Source organism: Cetorhinus maximus, chromosome 10 (assembly GCF_964194155.1).
Source record: "Cetorhinus maximus chromosome 10, sCetMax3.hap1.1, whole genome shotgun sequence".
NCBI lineage: Eukaryota > Metazoa > Chordata > Chondrichthyes > Lamniformes > Cetorhinidae > Cetorhinus > Cetorhinus maximus.
The window spans coordinates 87,952,728-87,972,841 of record NC_135888.1 but is presented as its reverse complement, the minus strand read 5'-3'; the positions used below and the strand labels follow the sequence as shown (position 1 = coordinate 87,972,841).

Below are 20,114 nucleotides of genomic sequence, written 5' to 3'. Positions count from 1 at the left end.
AAGGCATTATCCCGCCTCCCTCACTACTTTACCTGCAACAGGTGGAGGCCTGCGCCAAGCAGGTAGCCGGACAGCTTTAGCTGCGGGGGCTGGTGTCAGGCAAGTGAGGGTGGGACCTTCTTTGCGGGACCTCTGGGCCCATCAGAGGCACCCCTCCGCAAGATCACACTTCCCTTTTTGTCTTCCTCTCTTGGCCTCTCAAACCCAGCCCCCCTCCCCTCTTTCCCTCCTCACCAGGGCCTGCCATCTTGACCCTGTGGAAATTCCCACCCCCCCGCCACTTTCCTTTGTGTCCAGCTCTTGCAGCAATCTCCATTGGGTCTTGCCTGTAGTCTCAGCAGTGGCACCGCTGGGACTACAGAGCTGCTGGGCATCCGATTGGCTGGCAGCTCTCAGAGGCAGGATTTCCTGTCCCTGAGGGCCAGAAATCCCATCTCCAGCCTATTAATGGTCAATTACCATCAAATGGCAGCAAGCAGCTGTTCTTCCTGTGAGCAGGCTCCCCACTGAGTTTTTAGCCCGAGGGGGGGAGGCGGTGGAGTTCATGGCACCCCGTAAAATCCAGCCCCAAGTGAAAGCTAAACTTTAGGCCAATATTAAAGTGCTTGTTTGATAAGATGAAAACTTCAGAGTTTCTGATATGGTGCAATCATTGAACTGACTCCCAGTTTTACATTCAGTGCCTCTTGCCATGTTGGCTCTCTCTGATTTGATCCTGTGGGCTTTATGTTTTTCAGGACACTTTAGCAAAATTCTCTTCTGAATTCAATACTGAAAGAGCACTGAACCTTTAAAAGGCCAATCGCTTTCAATTCCACACATCCTTTAAAATTAAGAATGAGGAATAATGAGTTACAATAGTAGAAGAATTACATTTTACTGAATAGACTGCAAGAACGGGTTGGTACTGTACATAGACTTCTCTATTCTCTATAGACGATATATATTCTCTACTAAGAATAGAGTTGCCTTTGCTAAGGTGTAGTTTCAAGCATATTTCAATGGAAAAATAATGAGGATTTGTTATTAATGGAAATTGAAACATAGGAATTGCTGGACAAAATAAATAAAATCCATCTTGTTTGCCTTTTGGCATTCGAATACAATAATAATCGAGTTGTTGTCGAATCATAACAATCAATCTTAATTAGTCTACAAAAGACTCAGAAATGATATGACCAAAACTCCAGTGATGTAGAACTTTGGGAAATCACTTTTTTTCTCCCAAGCACACTAGACCTATGTATAACATGTCATGTCTCAATCACTCATGCACTGTATCCCAAAATTTTATTTTCTGAAAGAAATCTATCTGATTTGCATTTGACTGAACCAATACGAACTGCTTCCATTGCCTCCATCAAAAAAGTCTGTTCCATAGCTAGGCCACTCGCTCACTGCAATATTGGGAAGAATTTTAATCCTCAAGAGCAGGTGAATTGGGACTAGGAGGGTAATTAAAATAATTATTTTTAGATTTTGACTGCAACCCTGTTTCAATGCACCTGGGTTTAACAGAGGTGTGTATAGGTGTCTGCAAATCACCTGCTGGCTGCAGTCAGGACCTTAATTAGTTCTCGCTTATTGCAGCAATTAACGTCCTTAGGAGATATTAAAAGGTCTTCTGGCATTGAATTTAGCTTTAAAATTTAACATCTCCAGCACAAGCTTCCCATGACTTAGAAAACCCAGCTGCTGAACAAAGGCAAGAAGGCCTCTTACCCAGCAGATAAGTATCTTTCCTAAACTGCTTTTGGGCCAGGAGGAGCAGGAGTGTTTCATCATGGTCCCTTAAGGAAACTTGCTTCCCTCATTATGATCCGCTTCCCCGCAATCTGGTCTCCACCAGCTTCACCATCTTCCCCCCAACCTTCCAACTATGATTTCTCCCATAGCTTTCAATCCATGACCTCCCCCCTTGACCTTGCACCCACAGTCTCCTCCCCCTTGACCATCCGCCCACAGTCTCCTCCCCCTTGACCATCCGCCCACAGTCTCCTCCCCCTTGACCATCCGCCCACAGTCTCCTCCCCCTTGACCATCCGCCCACAGTCTCTCCCGTAACCTTGCGCCCACAGTCTCCCCGGTAACCTTGCGCCCACAGTCTCCCCGGTAACCTTGCGCCCACAGTCTCCTCCACAACCTTGCGCCCACAGTCTCCTCCACAACCTTGCGCCCAAAGTCTCCTCCACAACCTTGCGCCCACAGTCTCCTCCACAACCTTGCGCCCACAGTCTCCTCCACAACCTTGCGCCCACAGTCTCCTCCACAACCTTGCGCCCACAGTCTCCTCCACAACCTTGCGCCCACAGTCTCCTCCACAACCTTGCGCCCACAGTCTCCTCCACAACCTTGCGCCCACAGTCTCCTCCACAACCTTGCGCCCACAGTCTCCTCCACAACCTTGCGCCCACAGTCTCCTCCACAACCTTGCGCCCACAGTCTCCTCCACAACCTTGCGCCCACAGTCTCCTCCACAACCTTGCGCCCACAGTCTCCTCCACAACCTTGCGCCCACAGTCTCCCCGGTAACCTTGCGCCCACAGTCTCCTCCACAACCTTGCGCCCACAGTCTCCTCCACAACCTTGCGCCCACAGTCTCCTCCACAACCTTGCGCCCACAGTCTCCTCCACAACCTTGCGCCCACAGTCTCCTCCACAACCTTGCGCCCACAGTCTCCTCCACAACCTTGCGCCCACAGTCTCCTCCACAACCTTGCGCCCACAGTCTCCTCCACAACCTTGCGCCCACAGTCTCCTCCACAACCTTGCGCCCACAGTCTCCTCCACAACCTTGCGCCCACAGTCTCCTCCACAACCTTGCGCCCACAGTCTCCTCCACAACCTTGCGCCCACAGTCTCCTCCACAACCTTGCGCCCACAGTCTCCTCCACAACCTTGCGCCCACACTCTCCTCCACAACCTTGCGCCCACACTCTCCTCCACAACCTTGCGCCCACACTCTCCTCCACAACCTTGCGCCCACAGTCTCCTCCACAACCTTGCGCCCACAGTCTCCTCCACAACCTTGCGCCCACAGTCTCCTCCACAACCTTGCGCCCACAGTCTCCTCCACAACCTTGCGCCCACAGTCTCCTCCACAACCTTGCGCCCACAGTCTCCTCCACAACCTTGCGCCCACAGTCTCCTCCACAACCTTGCGCCCACAGTCTCCTCCACAACCTTGCGCCCACAGTCTCCTCCACAACCTTGCGCCCACAGTCTCCTCCACAACCTTGCGCCCACAGTCTCCTCCACAACCTTGCGCCCACAGTCTCCTCCACAACCTTGCGCCCACAGTCTCCTCCACAACCTTGCGCCCACAGTCTCCTCCACAACCTTGCGCCCACAGTCTCCTCCACAACCTTGCGCCCACAGTCTCCTCCACAACCTTGCGCCCACAGTCTCCTCCACAACCTTGCGCCCACAGTCTCCTCCACAACCTTGCGCCCACAGTCTCCTCCACAACCTTGCGCCCACAGTCTCCTCCACAACCTTGCGCCCACAGTCTCCTCCACAACCTTGCGCCCACAGTCTCCTCCACAACCTTGCGCCCACAGTCTCCTCCACAACCTTGCGCCCACAGTCTCCTCCACAACCTTGCGCCCACAGTCTCCTCCACAACCTTGCGCCCACAGTCTCCTCCACAACCTTGCGCCCACAGTCTCCTCCACAACCTTGCGCCCACAGTCTCCTCCACAACCTTGCGCCCACAGTCTCCTCCACAACCTTGCGCCCACAGTCTCCTCCACAACCTTGCGCCCACAGTCTCCTCCACAACCTTGCGCCCACAGTCTCCTCCACAACCTTGCGCCCACAGTCTCCTCCACAACCTTGCGCCCACAGTCTCCTCCACAACCTTGCGCCCACAGTCTCCTCCACAACCTTGCGCCCACAGTCTCCTCCACAACCTTGCGCCCACAGTCTCCTCCACAACCTTGCGCCCACAGTCTCCTCCACAACCTTGCGCCCACACTCTCCTCCACAACCTTGCGCCCACAGTCTCCTCCACAACCTTGCGCCCACAGTCTCCTCCACAACCTTGCGCCCACAGTCTCCTCCACAACCTTGCGCCCACAGTCTCCTCCACAACCTTGCGCCCACAGTCTCCTCCACAACCTTGCGCCCACAGTCTCCTCCACAACCTTGCGCCCACAGTCTCCTCCACAACCTTGCGCCCACAGTCTCCTCCACAACCTTGCGCCCACAGTCTCCTCCACAACCTTGCGCCCACAGTCTCCTCCACAACCTTGCGCCCACAGTCTCCTCCACAACCTTGCGCCCACAGTCTCCTCCATAACCTTGCACCCACAGTCTCCTCCATAACCTTTTATCCACAATCTCCCCCATAATCTTCCACACACAATCTCTCCCCTAATCTTCCATCCACATTCTCCCTATGAACTTCCATCTACAATCTCTCCCATGTTTTTATACTCTCAATCTCCACCCAACATCCCACCCCCCGCAACAAGACTTCTATTTACTCTCTCTTCATGAATTTCCGTCCATGATCTCCACCCTCATCCCCCATCAGACCTTCCATTCACAATCTCCCTGCCACTCCTTTCTGCCCTGAAGAGGAGTCATACGGACTCGAAACGTTAACCTTGTTTTTCTCTCCTCTGATGCTGCCAAACCTGCTGAGCTTTTCCAGCATTTTCTGTTTTTATTTCAGATTTCCAGCATCCGCAGTATTTTGCTTTCATTACTCCTTTCTGCTCCCTGGCTGCACTCGCCTCACAGCTGAACAGCCAACCAGAATTTCAATCTGGCTGGCTGCTGGCCAAAAAATGGAGGGCGGGGGGTGGAATTAATTTAGGTCCCTGCTGTTAATTTAGGCAAGACCTATGCATTACCAGTATATCCGGGTTTCCTGGCCACTTCTATCACTCTCTGATGCTACTGCCTTCCATTCTCCCTATAAATATCGGGGCCATTGCTTCCACTGATTTGTTTTGAATTTACCCCTCTTCAAATGCAAGCTTTGTCCTCTGGTTCTAGTGTTCTGGACAACATGATATAGTTTCTCATACATACCACTGAAGAATTCTCAGGAACTGTGGTTTGATAAGGAATGTTCAGAAAAATAGGATTCATGTTAGGGACATCTTTTACATTAATAAATGCAAATACAAAGCTTCTTTGGATAATATATTTTCCATTATACATTCCACCATGGTCCTATAAAACAAATAGTACATAATTTGTAACTCAAATAATTAGAATAAAAAGAAGACATATCAATATGAATAATTTAACCTTACTGAAGCTTCGATCTTTAACTGATAAAATGTGCTTTTCTCTGCGTAACTCAGTGTATCATTCAAAATTACACTTCCATTCTGTTGCATTCCAAAGAGATAAGGGGCATCTGGCAGGACCTGTAACAGGGTAAGAAATAGAGTTTATTCAGCAACCTAGGGAACATCAAATGATTTATGAGTCATTGCTACATGACTCATACAATGAGCGGAATGAGTCATGTAACACAACTGCAGCAAGGTCATAAGCCTTCAGTTGGTACTGTGCATGGTGTTCTGTTTACACAATGGCTAAGGTACTGATGTTTAAAATTGCTATAAATTATTATGAAAGCAAAAAATAAACTTTTTTAAGGGAAAATAATCATGTAACCAGAGGCTCTTATCTAACATTAGCTGTTAGATCACATAATAATACTGGAATTAAGTGAGGTGAGTCTGTTGCCAAATAGTGATGCCATATGGTGTGCAGATGTTGGCAGGTTTACAACTTTGTCTTTTATTGTAGGTGTTTCTTTTGGTCAGTTACTAACAGTCTAACTAATAGATTGGTGAAAAAAAATCCACTGGTGATTTTTATGATCAAACAAGTGAGTAAAGTTTGTGTTGGAGTATTTTCCACTCTTTGGGATATTTTCCATCTATTTACAGAATAACCTCTTCCCAATTCAGATATGACACAGCGAGAGGATCTGTGCAATATTTATCAACTTGGAATATTTTCACAAACTCAGTGAAGATATATTATTGATGCAAAGGGGTGGCCCTGTTTTTTCCTTTCAACTCTTCTATCTCCCTTTTCAAATCAAAAGTCAAACATTTATTATTATAGCTAACGAAGCAATTCTTCCAAAAATAAGCAGCAGTTCACTCAACAAGGTCGAGAAGAGAAATCATGGACCATAGTGCTTCTCCTGTTTCCAGGCCCCTTTCCCCACCCCCACCCCCTGCACCCAACCGCCCCCCCCACCCCTCTCCACCCACCCCTTTAACCTTCCCCTTCAACCATGCATATATTTCCCCTTTCAAGGTTCATTAATCAATCCATCAAATAATCACAGCAAGGTCCTCGTAAAATGATAATGCCTATTGCTGACATCTGGTTACAAATATCATCTGATATATATGCAGCATAGGCCATAAATTTTAAGAGCAGCCATGATATAGTGCAGTGGTAGTTTCTGTTCACCCCCTTGGTGATCTCACAGTGACTACTGAACAAATCAGAGGTACAAATTTTATTCTAATAGCATCATGCATATATCGTTATTCTGTCAGGAAAAAAATCTCATTATTATTTATAACACTGACTGGTGACTGCCTTAGCCCTCATTAACATGTTCTGCACATTGCAACATATGTACACGGTGATAGTAAATTCATATTGGAGGAAAGATTCAATACTTGCAACCAGATTACAAGAAAATCTTTCAGGTTTTGTTTTATATATTTCGACTAATGGTTCTGTAAAGAAAATAAATTGTTGGAGAGTTGTAGAAGGGGAGCAGAGGGGACAGTCCCATTCACTTGCTGTTGCCTAAACTCCCTCCTCCCTCCCGGACACAGCACTCACTCACTCGCCTCACTGAAGATAGCCCTGTATCACTAAAAACAAAGTTCCAGTTTCCTAGGAGTGACTCGTGCTGCAGACACAGACAACAGCCGGGTCCGGCCTGGTGTGAGGCTGAGTGACAGCTCCCCTGGGCCTGCTCCAGCCTCATTACCGGCAGAGACTCCCTCCTGTTCTTTCATTTCCTGTTTCTTCTCCTCGGTTTCCCAGAAGATGCTGTCACAAATCGTTCAGTGCAGCTGAAAAACTCCTGCATGGTGGACAGCAGGAAAGGCCAGAATTACTGCTCCAGCTCCTCCAGTCACAGGTTCCCTCTCTCAAGCCCTTGCAGCTCCTCCAATCATAGATTTTGCCTCTGGCAGAGCAGCAAAAGCAGTAGGGAGGGAACCGGTGATTGGTGGAGTTGGAGAGTTGGAGCAATGACTAAATTGAACACTGAACGCACGGCATTGTCTTGTCTCATCGGTTTCCCAATTGATTGCAATCAATGGGTTTTAGCAACTTCAAGGGAAGATAACAAGAGAGTTTCAAAAGAAAGCCCTCGGCAGTACACTCACACTTACAGATCTGTTTATGTATTATAACTTGTTCATCCCTTTTTCATACATGAAATGAAATGCATTGCTAGGCAACCTTTTACAGACCAATCAGCCTGATGGTGAGAGGAACAGATAGCTCCATGCAGAGCCACTGGAAAACCAACTTGGCGAGCAAATCACCAGAAATCAAAGAACTACTGAAAGAACCTGCACATATCCACCACGATAGAGACAGAACCTGTGATTGGAGGAGAAGCTCTGACTTTTCCATGTCTGCTGCTCCCATCACAGCTCTACTGTCAGTTCCTGCTCTCAGAAACTGACTGTTTAATTGACAGTCAACATTTTGTTTCAAAAGAACCTTGCAGTTGCTGAATGTGGGAAAGGCCTTCTGGCAGCTTATGGTTGGCCGACTTTAAAAAGAAATCAGAGCTGTCAGTTTCACTGCAGTGACTACACTTCAAGAGTGGGTCATTAGCTGCAAAGAGCTTTAGGATGCCCTACGGTTGTGAAAAGACTACTTAAACTGCACAAGATCTTTTCCATTCTGTAGAAGAAGTAGAAGACTTTCTTCTGCCTAGGTGCATGATATTATTCAATGTAATTATTTCATACAAGGTTTGTAATTGGGTTCTATTTTACTAGTAATCTCACAGGGTAAAAATATCAAATGACTCCAGAGGAACAGAGTTAAATGATTGAACAACATAGGTCTTCACTGTCAGTGAGAAGCATTGGAGCCCTCAGGTGTCTCTCTGCAATACAACTTTTAAGAGACCAGAGGCCAAAAGTTGAATGGTTCACAACTGTATCTGTGTTTTCTTGATCAGCAAGTCTGAAGACTCTGCTGATTGCTGCTTCTCACCACAATATATTTTCAATATCTACTATGCAACATAACATTATCACAATATTTCAGTACCTCAAAAAACACCAAGATAGATTGGGATAATAGGTACTTAAACAAATATGACAAGATTGCAGTCAGTGGAAAAGATTCTTGAGAAACATGTAAAGTGTAAAACAGGTTACGGATTCACTATGAGCCCATTATACACTCCTGGCAATTTCACCCCACAAAGCCTACACACAGTAAACTTGTTAACAACGAAATAAACAGAACTCCAATACCCGCTGTTCGCAAGAAATTATGGATGACAAAGGCCAACTAACCCAAGCTCATCTCATCCATCCAGAATGATCTTAAAAGTCCCCACCCACCAACCTCACAGCATCCAATTGGCTCCAAAATGATTCCAGGGAGTTCACTTTCCACTTTTTGAACAGATTTTCAACCAAGCGCACTCTCATAACAGTTGCTGTGAATAGGAACTGCTGCTGCTGACCTTTGGGCAGCTTCGTCGCTTTTCTGGCAGGCTTTAAAAAAAAATCAGAACCATGAAGCTGCCTGAAGGTTAGAAGCAACAGCACAGCAACTGTCAGCGAAACCAACCTGAAAGACTGGATTAAAAAAAAACAATCAGGGCTGTCAGACTGACAGTTCCGATTTTTTTTTAAAGCTGGTCTTTTGGGTCGAAGCTCGGGCTGCTCAGGCTGGACAACAAGAATTCCATTTACAACACCCAGTCTGGGTTCCCCTGGCCAGGGTGTTCTGCATCCTGTGCACCCACTCTCCCGGGTCCTGTCACTCAAGCTGACTACTGTTCAAAAGTATTTTTAACAGCGAGTCTTATCACGTCACTCAGGAAGTCTGAAGCAACACATAATAAAAATTAAATCGGATCTGGTGCAATTTCTCACTTTGCATACAATAATACTTACTTCCACAATCTTATACTGTACTGCTCCAGAAGGCCCTTCATCACTATCCACCGCTTTAACAGTAAATAATGTTGCACCTTTAGATTCATTCTGTCCAACAAAATGATACAAAATTAATTATGAAATAAAGTAATAATTAAGACACTTCTGTCACATTATTTAGCCTGCTAATTACAAAGAATTCAATTCATTTTCAATCTTCTAAAGTCTTGAGATTATGTCGTAACTCTAACTATAATTGTAAATATTATTACATTGCATTCAAAACCCAATAAGTAATTGATCTGATGACTGCAACAGCTCAGAAAGTGGATGCCTTGTTGCAGGGCATGCAAAATCTAATGGAGCTGCTCTTTGAAAGTGCTCAACTGTCTCATGCCGAGCACGCGAAGCCAGATTGTCTGCATGGTGTGAAAAAGAACCAACTTAGTGCTGTGTTACTTACAAGTATACAAAATTGTCAGGTAAGAAAAGACCAGTTGGTCTATCAAGCTTGGCCCAGTCCATGATTTATTTGCTAGGTAACCCTGCTAAAGAGTGTCATATTTACTTTGTGGCATGGTTACACTTATATCATCCAGTTTATGCTTGCCACCCACAATCTTTCTCCAAATACTTTCATTGTATCATAGCAATATGATTATAACCATGCTCCAAGTGGAATATACAACATTTGGTCTGTTCATTCGGTATCAGTTGCACCTAGTAGTTTGAGGATGCCATGCACCAAACAGAAATAGAAAGGAGATCAGTGCTTTTCTTGATTTATCTCTGAAGCTGGATATCAAGCTGGCGAGATGGCATTTGCTAAGGCAATACTTGATTGGATTGTGTAGGTGGACAAAGCCTCACAAGCTATGATATGATGGTACACATCCACTATTCAGCAGAGCTGACAAAGTAATTTGTCTTTTATTATTTTTGTATTTGAAGAGCTATAAGTTAGATATTCTATAACCAAGTGAAATTTACAGAATTGACTTTACGCTATTTAATCTTTAATTTAAAATTTTAATTTAATTTAAAAGAGCCAGATTCATAGTTTATAGTCTAACACACTTCAATGGAGTGTTTATTCTTCCAACATTAGGAACAGGTGTAGGCCATTCAGCCCCTCAAGCCTGCTTTAACATTCAATTAGATCATGCCTAATCTGCAACTCAACTCCATTTTCCAGCCTTTGCTCCATGTCATGAAGATATTAAGGTATATAATATTTTGGAAAATATTTTCTTTTAAAATAGAGGTTTAGTCTACGGGTGTGTCTTAATTGGATTAAAGCCAGCTAGTCTGGGTGCTTTGATGGGAACTAGTTTTGATATGGAAGAGAGATAGCGTGCATTTGCATTTTTTGAATAGAGCATTCAAGAAGTGGGGTGAAAACTTGATGCCTTTCTAGCAGCTACCAAGCAATATGTTCATATTACTAATGAAATTGGTATTATGAAAGGGGTTTCATTGTTAAAAGGTGAAGTTCAAAGATGCCGGTGAGACAATGAGAATTTGAATTCAATCAATGGTGGTAGGTATAACTTTAGCAATTTTCAGGTGTGCAGAGCAGAGGCAATGTGAGATCAAAAGGCAGCTGTAACCCTCCAACTGGCTCCAAATGAACCAAAGTGAAAGAACCTCATTTTGAATTCGTAAGGTGAAAATGCTTTGCCTGGTGTTTAGTTAAGTCTATGGGTTGCTGTTGCCTTAATGGAGATTAGTTTGAGAATTTGTTAAAAGTTATGATAGTAGTAATTTGTAACCATGTGTATATATATTTTTAACCTGTGTAAATTAAACTAATTGAAACATTTTATTAATGTAAAACCTGAAGAACTGATGGTCTGATTCCTGAATTTAGAGTCGCATCTCATACATAACACTGAAAATTATAGGTTATAACAGTTATTTAAAGTTTCCATCTGGGATTTTTAAATAACTCCGCTTTGCCAACTGCATCGGTCATAATGCTCCATATCCATTCATCCCCTTACCTAACACAAATCTATTGATCTACTTCAGTATTTTAATATCAAAAGATGAAGATGAGTAAGCTTGTGTCAGTTCAGTAAGATAATCAAAGTAACAGGTGTTCTCTGGGCAATACTATCTTACCACATGTTGAGAATGTTAAGTCATATTACAGTTCATGGGAAGTGAGAGATCACCCACTGGAATGGCAGTTTGTAACTAGTATCAGAGAGATATCTAAGTAAATCATAAAAAATATAACAATGTCCCCCAATGTAAGAGAGGATGATTTTTTCCCACTGACACAGGAGTCAGCAATATGGTTTCTTGGAGTAAGATTTGCCAATTTATTAACTCTTACCAATTTGTGCCATACCATGGTTAATTTAATGATACTGAAAATGGATTGACACACCCTTATTTATTCTACTGCATCAATTTGAGTTGGATTGAAACCAAGTCCCAAAGCTAAAAGAACAGTGTTACTGGCTACTACATGACACATTGTTCTAAATGTTTCATGATAAAAACTGAAAGTGACTCACCTCATCAACAGATACTGTGTATGAAGCATTTAGAAATATGGGTGCATTATCATTGGCATCTTCAATAATGATTGTTTGTTGCTGGAGATCAAACCAAGAAATACATTTTTAGCTACAAAGATAGCAGCTATTAAAAAGTAATAACACAGCTCCAATTTTAACTCAACCTGTCTAGGGGGAAGGGGGTGTAAACCAGGTGTCTGATCTGAAACCACATACTCCTGACAGGTCTGTTCAATTAAAATTGGGGTTCATATTTATAGACCAAGATCTTTCAGTCTCCGGATGGTCGGAGACCGTTTATAGCCAGGGGGTGTGCTACGGGACCCCTCAGAAGTCCCAACGCAAGGACTCCTCAGGAATTGCCCAGGAATTTAGCTCATCCAATGGGCAATTGGAACCCTCCAAAAATAGCTCCAACACTGAGTTAGAGGCTTTGGAGGGTTGTGACTTGCTTACCTGAATCGTTACCAGGTGATAGTAGACAAGAAAAAAACATGCCTATCTCCTGGGTAACCATACTGACCCCCCCGACTCCCCATTGACCCCAGCCCGATTACCCACCTGAGCCTCCAACTCTTCCTGACCCTACCCAACTTTCCAACTCCCACCTTGACCCTCAAACCCCCTTGACAGCTCCTGGTTGGCAATACTCCCTCAGCAAAACCTAGGAGCTAAATTAAAAGATAGAACCACAAAGGTAATTATCTCTGGATTCCTATCTGAGCCACAAGCAAATTGGCGTAGGGTAAATAAGATCAGAGAGTCTAATATGTGGCTCAAAAATTGGTGTGGAAGAAATGGGTTTTGATTCATGGGCATTGGCACCAATATAGGGGAAAGAGAAAGATGTACCAATGGGATGGCCTTCACCTGTCCTGGCAAATCATGTAACTAGGGCTGAACAGAGGGCTTTAAACTAAGCAGTGGTGGGGGAGGCAGGGGGCAGCGGTAGTGGAAGGCCTACATGAGGAGAGTTTTGGAAAGTTGAAAGGGGAGGACAAGGCATTAGTGCAGGGTAACAATACAGGTAATGATAAACAGATTGTGACAGGAATGGTTAGAGAGTACAAACGCAAGAATGCATCAGCAAACAAGGTCAGAGTACAGAAAAATGGCAAAAATACAGAACTAAAGGCTCTTTACCTGAATTCATGCAGCACTCATAACAAGATGGAAGAATTGAAAGCACAAATAGAAATAAATGAGTATGATATGAGAGCCATTACAGAGACATGGTTGCAAAGTGACTACAACTAGGACCTGAATATTCAAGGGTATTTGACATTTCAAAAGGACAGTAAGAAAGGAAAAGGAGGTGGGATAGCTCTGTTAATCAAGGATAAGATCAATACTGTAGTGAGAAATGGGGGAGAATTTTCCGCATGTTGGGCGGGCTGGTCGGGAGCCAATCACAGGCGCGGAGCCGATCGCCGCCCACGATCGGCTGCGTGCCGCCATTTAACATGGGCGGGCCAATTAAGGCCTGCCCAGCATGACGCACGGTCAGTAGCACTCAGCGCTACCTGTGCATGTACGCGAAAGAGCGCAAGAATCTCCCTGAGGCACAGATCTGCCTCAGAGAAATTAAGTACACGATAAAAATTTTTATATAATAAAGTTAAAAATTATTTAAACATGTCCCCTCATGTGACAGTATCACATGAGCTGGGACATGTTTGTTAACTGTGCAAAAAATTAATAAATAATTTTATAAAACCTTCAGGAAACTTCATCCTGCCTGTGGATGGGGTTTCCTGAAAAACATGAAGGCCGCTTGGGCTCTTCGCCTTCCCGCCAGCCTTAAGGTTGGACGGGCAGCGTTGATAACTACTTTCACAGAACCACAGAATCACAGAGTGCAGGTGACTGACCCTTCAAATAAGGGGAACAGCTGCTCTCAATCTACCCTGTCCATGCTCCTCATAGTAATTGGTATTTTAATGGCCTTAACAGGCCGTTGACAGTTCGGCGGGTGCGCAGCCACCTCCAGCACTCGCCTGCCAAATGTAATATCTAAATGACGCCAGGACACATGCCCAATGTCACCATGCATCATTTTACATGCCGGAGTGTCGGGCCCAACCCCACATGCCGACGTCAAAATTCTGGCCATGATCTTGGTTTGGAGGATCAAGATGTAGAATCAGTTTGGGTGGAGATAAGAAATAGCAAAGGAAAGAAGTCACTAGTGGGTGTGGTTTATAGGTCACTGACAATAGTTACGCTGTAGGAAAGAGTATAAATCAATAAATAATGAGGACCTGTAAGAAAGGTACTGCAATAAACATGGGAGATTTTAATCTTCACATAGATTGGCAAATCAAACTGGGGAAAGTAGCCTGGAGGATGAGTTCATAATATTCAAGACAGTTTCTTAGAACAATACATTCTGGAACCAACCAGGGGACAGGTTATTTTAGACCAGGTAATATGTAATGAAACAGGAGTAATTAATACCCTCATAGTGCAGAATCACCTGGGTAAGAGTGGTCATAACCTGACAGAATTTCACATTGAGTTTGAGGGTGACAAATGTGGGTCGGAAACTAGAGTCTTAAACTTAAAAAGGTAATTGCAAGGGTATGAAGACAGAGTTGGCTACAGGGGACTGGGAAATAGGTTAAAAGGTAAGACTGTATAGAAGCAGTGGAAGGCATTTAAGAAGTCATTTCATAATTCTCGACAAAGATATGTTTCATTGAGAAAGAGATACTCCATGAGATAATGCACCGTCTGTGGCTAACTAAGGAAATCAAGGATGGCATCAAATTGAACAAAAAGACATACAATGCTGAAACGATTAGTGATAGGCCAGAAGATTGGGAAAACTCTGGACACCAGCAAAGTATGACTGAACAAAATTAAAGAGGGAGAAATTGGATGGAGATGAGAGATAACTAGCAAGAAATATAAAAACAGACATTAAAAGCTTCTACAAGTATATCAAAAGGAAAAGAGTAGCAATTGTGAGTGTTGATCTCTAAGAGGATGAGATTGAGGAATTAATAATGGGAAACAAGAAAATGGCAGGGATTCTGAACAGGTATTTTGTATCTGTCTTCACAGTAGAAGATTCAAAAAGCATCCCAAGAATAGTGAAAAAGCAATTAAAACAATGCCGATCACCTGGGAAAAGAGCTAGGAAAACTAATGGGATTTAAGGCTGACTAAAGTCCCCCTGGACCTGATGGCCTGCATCCTAGGGTCTTAAAAGAAGTGGCTGCAGAGATAGTGGAAAAATTGTTTATAATATTCCAAAATTCTTGAGTCTGATAATGTGTGAGCGGAATGGAAAACCGCAAATGTAACACTCGAATTCAAGAAAAGGAGTAAGAAAGCAGGAAACTTTCGGCCAGTTAGCCTAACATCTGTCATTGGGAAAATGCTAGAATCCGTTATTAAGAAGATAGTAGCAAGACATTTAGAAAATCATAATACAATCAGTCAGTGTCAACATGATTTTGTGAAAGGGAAATTGTGCTTGATAAATTTGTTAAGAGTTCTTTGAGGATATAACAAGCAGGGTGTATAAAGGGGAACCGGGGTATAAATTTGGATTTCCAAAAGGCTATCAATAAGGTGCCACATGAAAGGCTATTGCACAAGATAAAAGTTCATGGTATTGGGGGTGATATATTAGCATGGATAGAGAGCTAATAGGAAACAGAGTCGGGGTAACTGGATCATTTGGTTGACAAACTTTAATGAGCGGAGTGCCACAGGGATCAGTTCTGGGATCTCAACTAGTTACAATATTTTTTTTAAAATTCATTTATGGGGGGGTGTGGGCATCTCTGGCCAGGCCAGCATTTATTGCCCATCCATACTTGCCCTCGAGAAGGTGGTGGTGTACTGCCTTCTTGAGCCGCTGCAGTCCACCTGGTGTAGGTACATCCATAGTGCTATTAGGGAGGAAGTTCCAAGATTTTGACCCAACGACAGTGAACGAATAGTGATATATCTCCAAGTCAGGATGGTGAATGGCTTGGAGGGAACTTCCAGGTGGTGGTGTTCCCATGTCTTCTGCCCTTGTCCTTCTAGGCGGTAGGGGTCGTGGGTTTGGAAGGTGCTGTCTAAGGAGCTTTGGTGAGTTCCTACAGGGCATCATGTAGATGTTACACAATGCTACCACTGTGCATCAGTGGTGAAGGGAGTGAATGTTTGTGGATGGGGTGCCAATCAGGCGGATTGCTTTGTCCTGGATGGTTTCAAACTTTGAGTGTTGTTGGAGTTGCACTCATCCAGGAAAGTGGAGAGTATTCCATCACAATCCGGACTTGACTAGCCTCTGACCTGCTTTTGTAGCCACAATATTTATATGGCTACTCCAGTTCAGCTTCTGGTCAATGGTAACCCCAAGGATGTTGATGTTAGTGACTTCGGTGAAGAGACCAACTGTACTGTAGCCAAATTTGCTGATGATACAAAGATAGGTAGGAAAACAAGTTGTGAGGAGAATACAAAGAGTCTGCAAAGAGATGTAGATAGGTTAAGTGAGTGAGCAAAAATTTGGTGGATGGAGTATAATATGGGAAAATGTGAGGTTGTCCACTTTGGCATGATGAATAGAAAAGACAGAATATTGTTTAAATAGAGAGAGACTGCGGAAAGCTGTGATACAGAGTGATCTGGGTGTCCTTGTGCATGAATCACAAGAAAGTTAATTAGCAAGGCAAACAAATATTCACCATTATTACAAGCTGGATGGAGTATAAAAGTGGGAAAATTCTTGCTGCAACTACAGGGCAGTGATGAGACCACAGCTAGAATAATGTGTACAGTTTTCGTCTCCTTACTTAAAGAGGGGCATACTTGCACTAGAAGCAGTTCAGAGAAGTATCACTAGGTTGATTCCTGGAATGAAGGGGTTGTCTTATAAGGGAAGGTTGAGCAAGTTGGGCCTATACTCATTGGAGTTTAGAAGAATGAAACATATAAGATTGTGAGGGGCTTGACAGGGTAGATCAGGGATTCCCAAATCGTGGGTCATGTGCAAAACGATGATTTGAGCTCACAAACTTCGAGGTGGCAATGGCAGCTCTCAAATGGAGACTCTGGCTGGGACGTGGATATTTTTCCCAAACAGTTCGCCAATGGGACAGCTTTTCTCTGCCCTGATTGGTTGTTCTTTCAATGCCCCAATTGGCCCTTCAGTTCAGCGTTCTGATTGGCTAACTGGTGACTTCCTTGCACACGCTCATAATGGAGTAGGTACTTTGAACATGTGCTGCGGCAAATGGCAGGACAGTTCTGGGATCGGAGCCAAGGCTCCATTACATACTGCGCACAATTCTTAGCTCTGAGGCCCCATCAGATTCTTCAAAACTGTTGTAGACAAAACCATGTACCCCAACTCAACAACTCCCTGCCTCCCTGTTCAACAACTACCCCAGGCCGGTCAACAATTTCGCCATCACCGCTCAACAATGCCCCCTATCATTTTGACAACTTCTCCTGTGTCCCCACCCCTCGTGCCCTACATCTTCCCCCTTCCCACCCCAACTCTGAGGTGGCACCAATTTTCAAGCATTAAAATGGAGTCACAGTGGGAAAATTTTGGGAAGCACTAGGATAGATGCTGAATGAAAGTTTCCCCTCGTGGGGGAATCTAGAACTAGGGGGCACAGTTTAAAAATAAGGGATCTCTCATTTCAGATGGAAATGAGGAGAAATTTCTTCTCTCAGAGGGTCATCACAGAATCACAGAATTGTTATGGTGTAGGAGGAGACCATTCGGCCCATCGTGTCCGCACTGGCTCCCTAAGCATTTTAAACTTAGCACCAGCCTCCTGCTTTTTCCCCGTAACCCTGCACATTGTTTCTATTTGAATAATCATCCAATGCCCCCTTGAATGCTTCAATTGAACCTGCCTCCACCACACTTCCAAACCCCAACTACTCACTGTGTGAAAAAGTTTTTTCTCACCTCACATTTGTTTCTTTTGCAAAACACTTTAAAACTGGGCCCTCTGGTTCTCAATCCATTTACGAGCAGGAACAGTTTCTCCTTATCTACTCTGCCCACACCTCTCATGATTTTGAACATTTCTATCAAGTCTCCTCTCCAAGGAAAACAGTCCCAACTTCTCAATCTTTCCTCATAACTGGAACCATCACTGGAACCACCCTCGTAAACCTGTTCTGCACTCTCTTCAATGCGTTCACATTCTTCCTAGTGTGGCGCCCAGAACTATACTCAATACTCCAGCTGAGTTCTAACCAGTGTCTTACATAAGTTCATCATAACCTCCCTGCTCTTGTACTCTATGTCCCTATTAATGAAGCCTAGAATACTGTATGCTTTAGAAACAGCTCTCTCTACCTGTCCTGCCACCTTAATGACTTATGTACATATACACCTAGGTCTCTCTGCTTCTGCACACCCTTTAGAATAGTATCCTTTATTTTATACTGTCTCTCCATGTTCTTTGTACCTAAGTGTATCACTTCATGCTTCTCCGCATTGAACTCCATCTGCCTCCTATTTGCCCACTCCACCAATGTGTCAATGTCCTTTTGAAATTCATTAGCCTTTAGAATTCTCTTCCCCAAAAAGCAGTAGAGGCTGGGTCACTGAATATGTTCAAGGCTGAGCTGGACAGAGTTTTGATCTCCAAGCGAGACAAGGGTTCTAAGGGACATGCAGGAAAGTGGAATTAAGGCCACAATCAGATCAGCCATGATCTTACTGAATGACAGAGCAGGCTCAATGGGCCGAATGGTCTACTCCTGCTCCATTTCTTATGATCACATGATCTTATTCTTAACCTTGGCCCATTTACCATGCTCTTGCAGTTCAATTTTCCACTATATTTAAACATTTTTATTATTAAATAAATATAACAAAACTCACCATGTGAACCACATTTAGTTGATCACTAACGGTAATGCCAACTTGCAAAAGAGGTTTAGCCTAGTTTTAAATATAGAAGAGGACAATTTAGCTCTGCAAAAAATACTACTTCTAACACATTTTATTCATAAAACTAAAAATGTCTGAACAAATCTTGTGCGCTGACAAGACTGAGCTGGCAGAATTTTAAGATTAAGCTGAACCTTATTATTTAAAGCAGTTTGTAAGTGATATTTATGATATTAATCAGACTATAAGACTAATTAAATCTTCAAACATATGAGAAAGAGCTGACCCTTCACTGGTCCAGACAGTAATATCTTCCTTCACATCCTCTCCCAACTGACTCAGGATGTCATGGCTCCCAAGATATTAGACCTTAGGTCTCATTATAATGGTATCAGGGCACATCGGTGAAGAGCTGTGCAAGGTTTGCCCCTGGTGGTGCTGCAGTGGCCTTGAGGTAAGTAGATGCAGGGGTCAGGTCCAGGATCAGAGCCAGCATCCAGGGTCGGTTCAGTACCAGTCATAGCAAGTTCCAGAAACTGTGGGTCTCGGAATTACAAGGCTATTCACGAGGACCTAGAGATTATTGACATGGTCACAGGAGCCAGTCAGCCAAGCCCCAGTAAAGGGAGTGGGTGGTTGATGAGGTTGGTGAAGGGAGTGGGGTGGCTGGTGAGGGGAGTGTTGCTGCAAGGACGGCCATTGCTGCCGGGGGGGACGGGGGGGTGGGGTTCTCCGTGGTACATAGGTTTGTAGAGTGCCTGATTAGGAGGGTGCTACTCTCTCCCCCCACCCACCCACCACAGCCCTGGGCCCACAGGGAGGCCACCAGGGTTTACCAGGTGGTCTCCCTTTATGATGAGAGGCCCTCGCACTGCTAGTAAAATACCAGTGTTGACGGGCAGAGGTCTTTAACTGGCCAGTTAAGTTGCTCAATTAGCCTCTAGGGTGGCAGGGCCATCCGCTACCTTCACCTCAACATCAATACATGCAATTCCAGGACTGGTGGGAACTCTGGCTAACGTTCCCTTTCCTATCCCAGAAACACTAGGGTCAATGACCATTCTGCACCATCAACCCAACTGTGTTCAGCTCAATCAACAACCATCTTTTGAGAGATGAACAGGCGAATCCTGTGAGAATTCTCCTCGTGGACTCTCTGTACTGTATATTTAATTATTTTTTGAAGCCTTGCTTCCATTTTACATATTCCTACATGAGAGGCATTGAGCAGCAAACAGCAAGCATACAAAGAACCCAAAGCAACTCTGAATCCATTGAAATGTTTTCTAAGGGTAAATCATAACACCAAACCACTGTTCAGAGCTAGAACCAAAACTCTTGTGTTTTAAAATTGCTATCAAGCTTCATTTTTACTAAATTACCTCTCGGTCCAATTCCCGTGCAACTGTGACCTTGCCAGTATTTCTATCTACTTTGAAAAATGCAGAATCCGTTCCAGACATAGAATAGGTTAATGGGTCATTATCTCTGTCAGATGCTAAAATCCTATATGCTTCTGCACCTGAAAAATGATAAAATGAACAATTAATCATTCATTCCTTTATTCAAGTATGAAAAACAGATATT

General features: G+C 44.1%; 1 protein-coding gene across 1 annotated transcript in view; it reads right to left on the bottom strand.

The window, feature by feature from the left end:
• The window catches only part of LOC144685337 (cadherin-related family member 2-like), an 85,980-nt gene extending 66,392 nt beyond the window's left edge, over positions 1 to 19,588 (bottom strand). The window contains exons 1-6 of the mRNA XM_078549744.1: positions 19,493 to 19,588; positions 18,519 to 18,578; positions 11,663 to 11,743; positions 9,156 to 9,245; positions 5,268 to 5,384; positions 5,041 to 5,184 (exon numbers count right to left, since the gene is read on the bottom strand). Coding sequence (XP_078405870.1) covers positions 5,041 to 5,184; positions 5,268 to 5,384; positions 9,156 to 9,245; positions 11,663 to 11,743; positions 18,519 to 18,578; positions 19,493 to 19,588 — 588 coding nt within the window. The remainder of the gene's footprint in view (positions 1 to 5,040; positions 5,185 to 5,267; positions 5,385 to 9,155; positions 9,246 to 11,662; positions 11,744 to 18,518; positions 18,579 to 19,492) is intronic.
• Between the last annotated feature and the right edge of the window lie 526 nt (positions 19,589 to 20,114).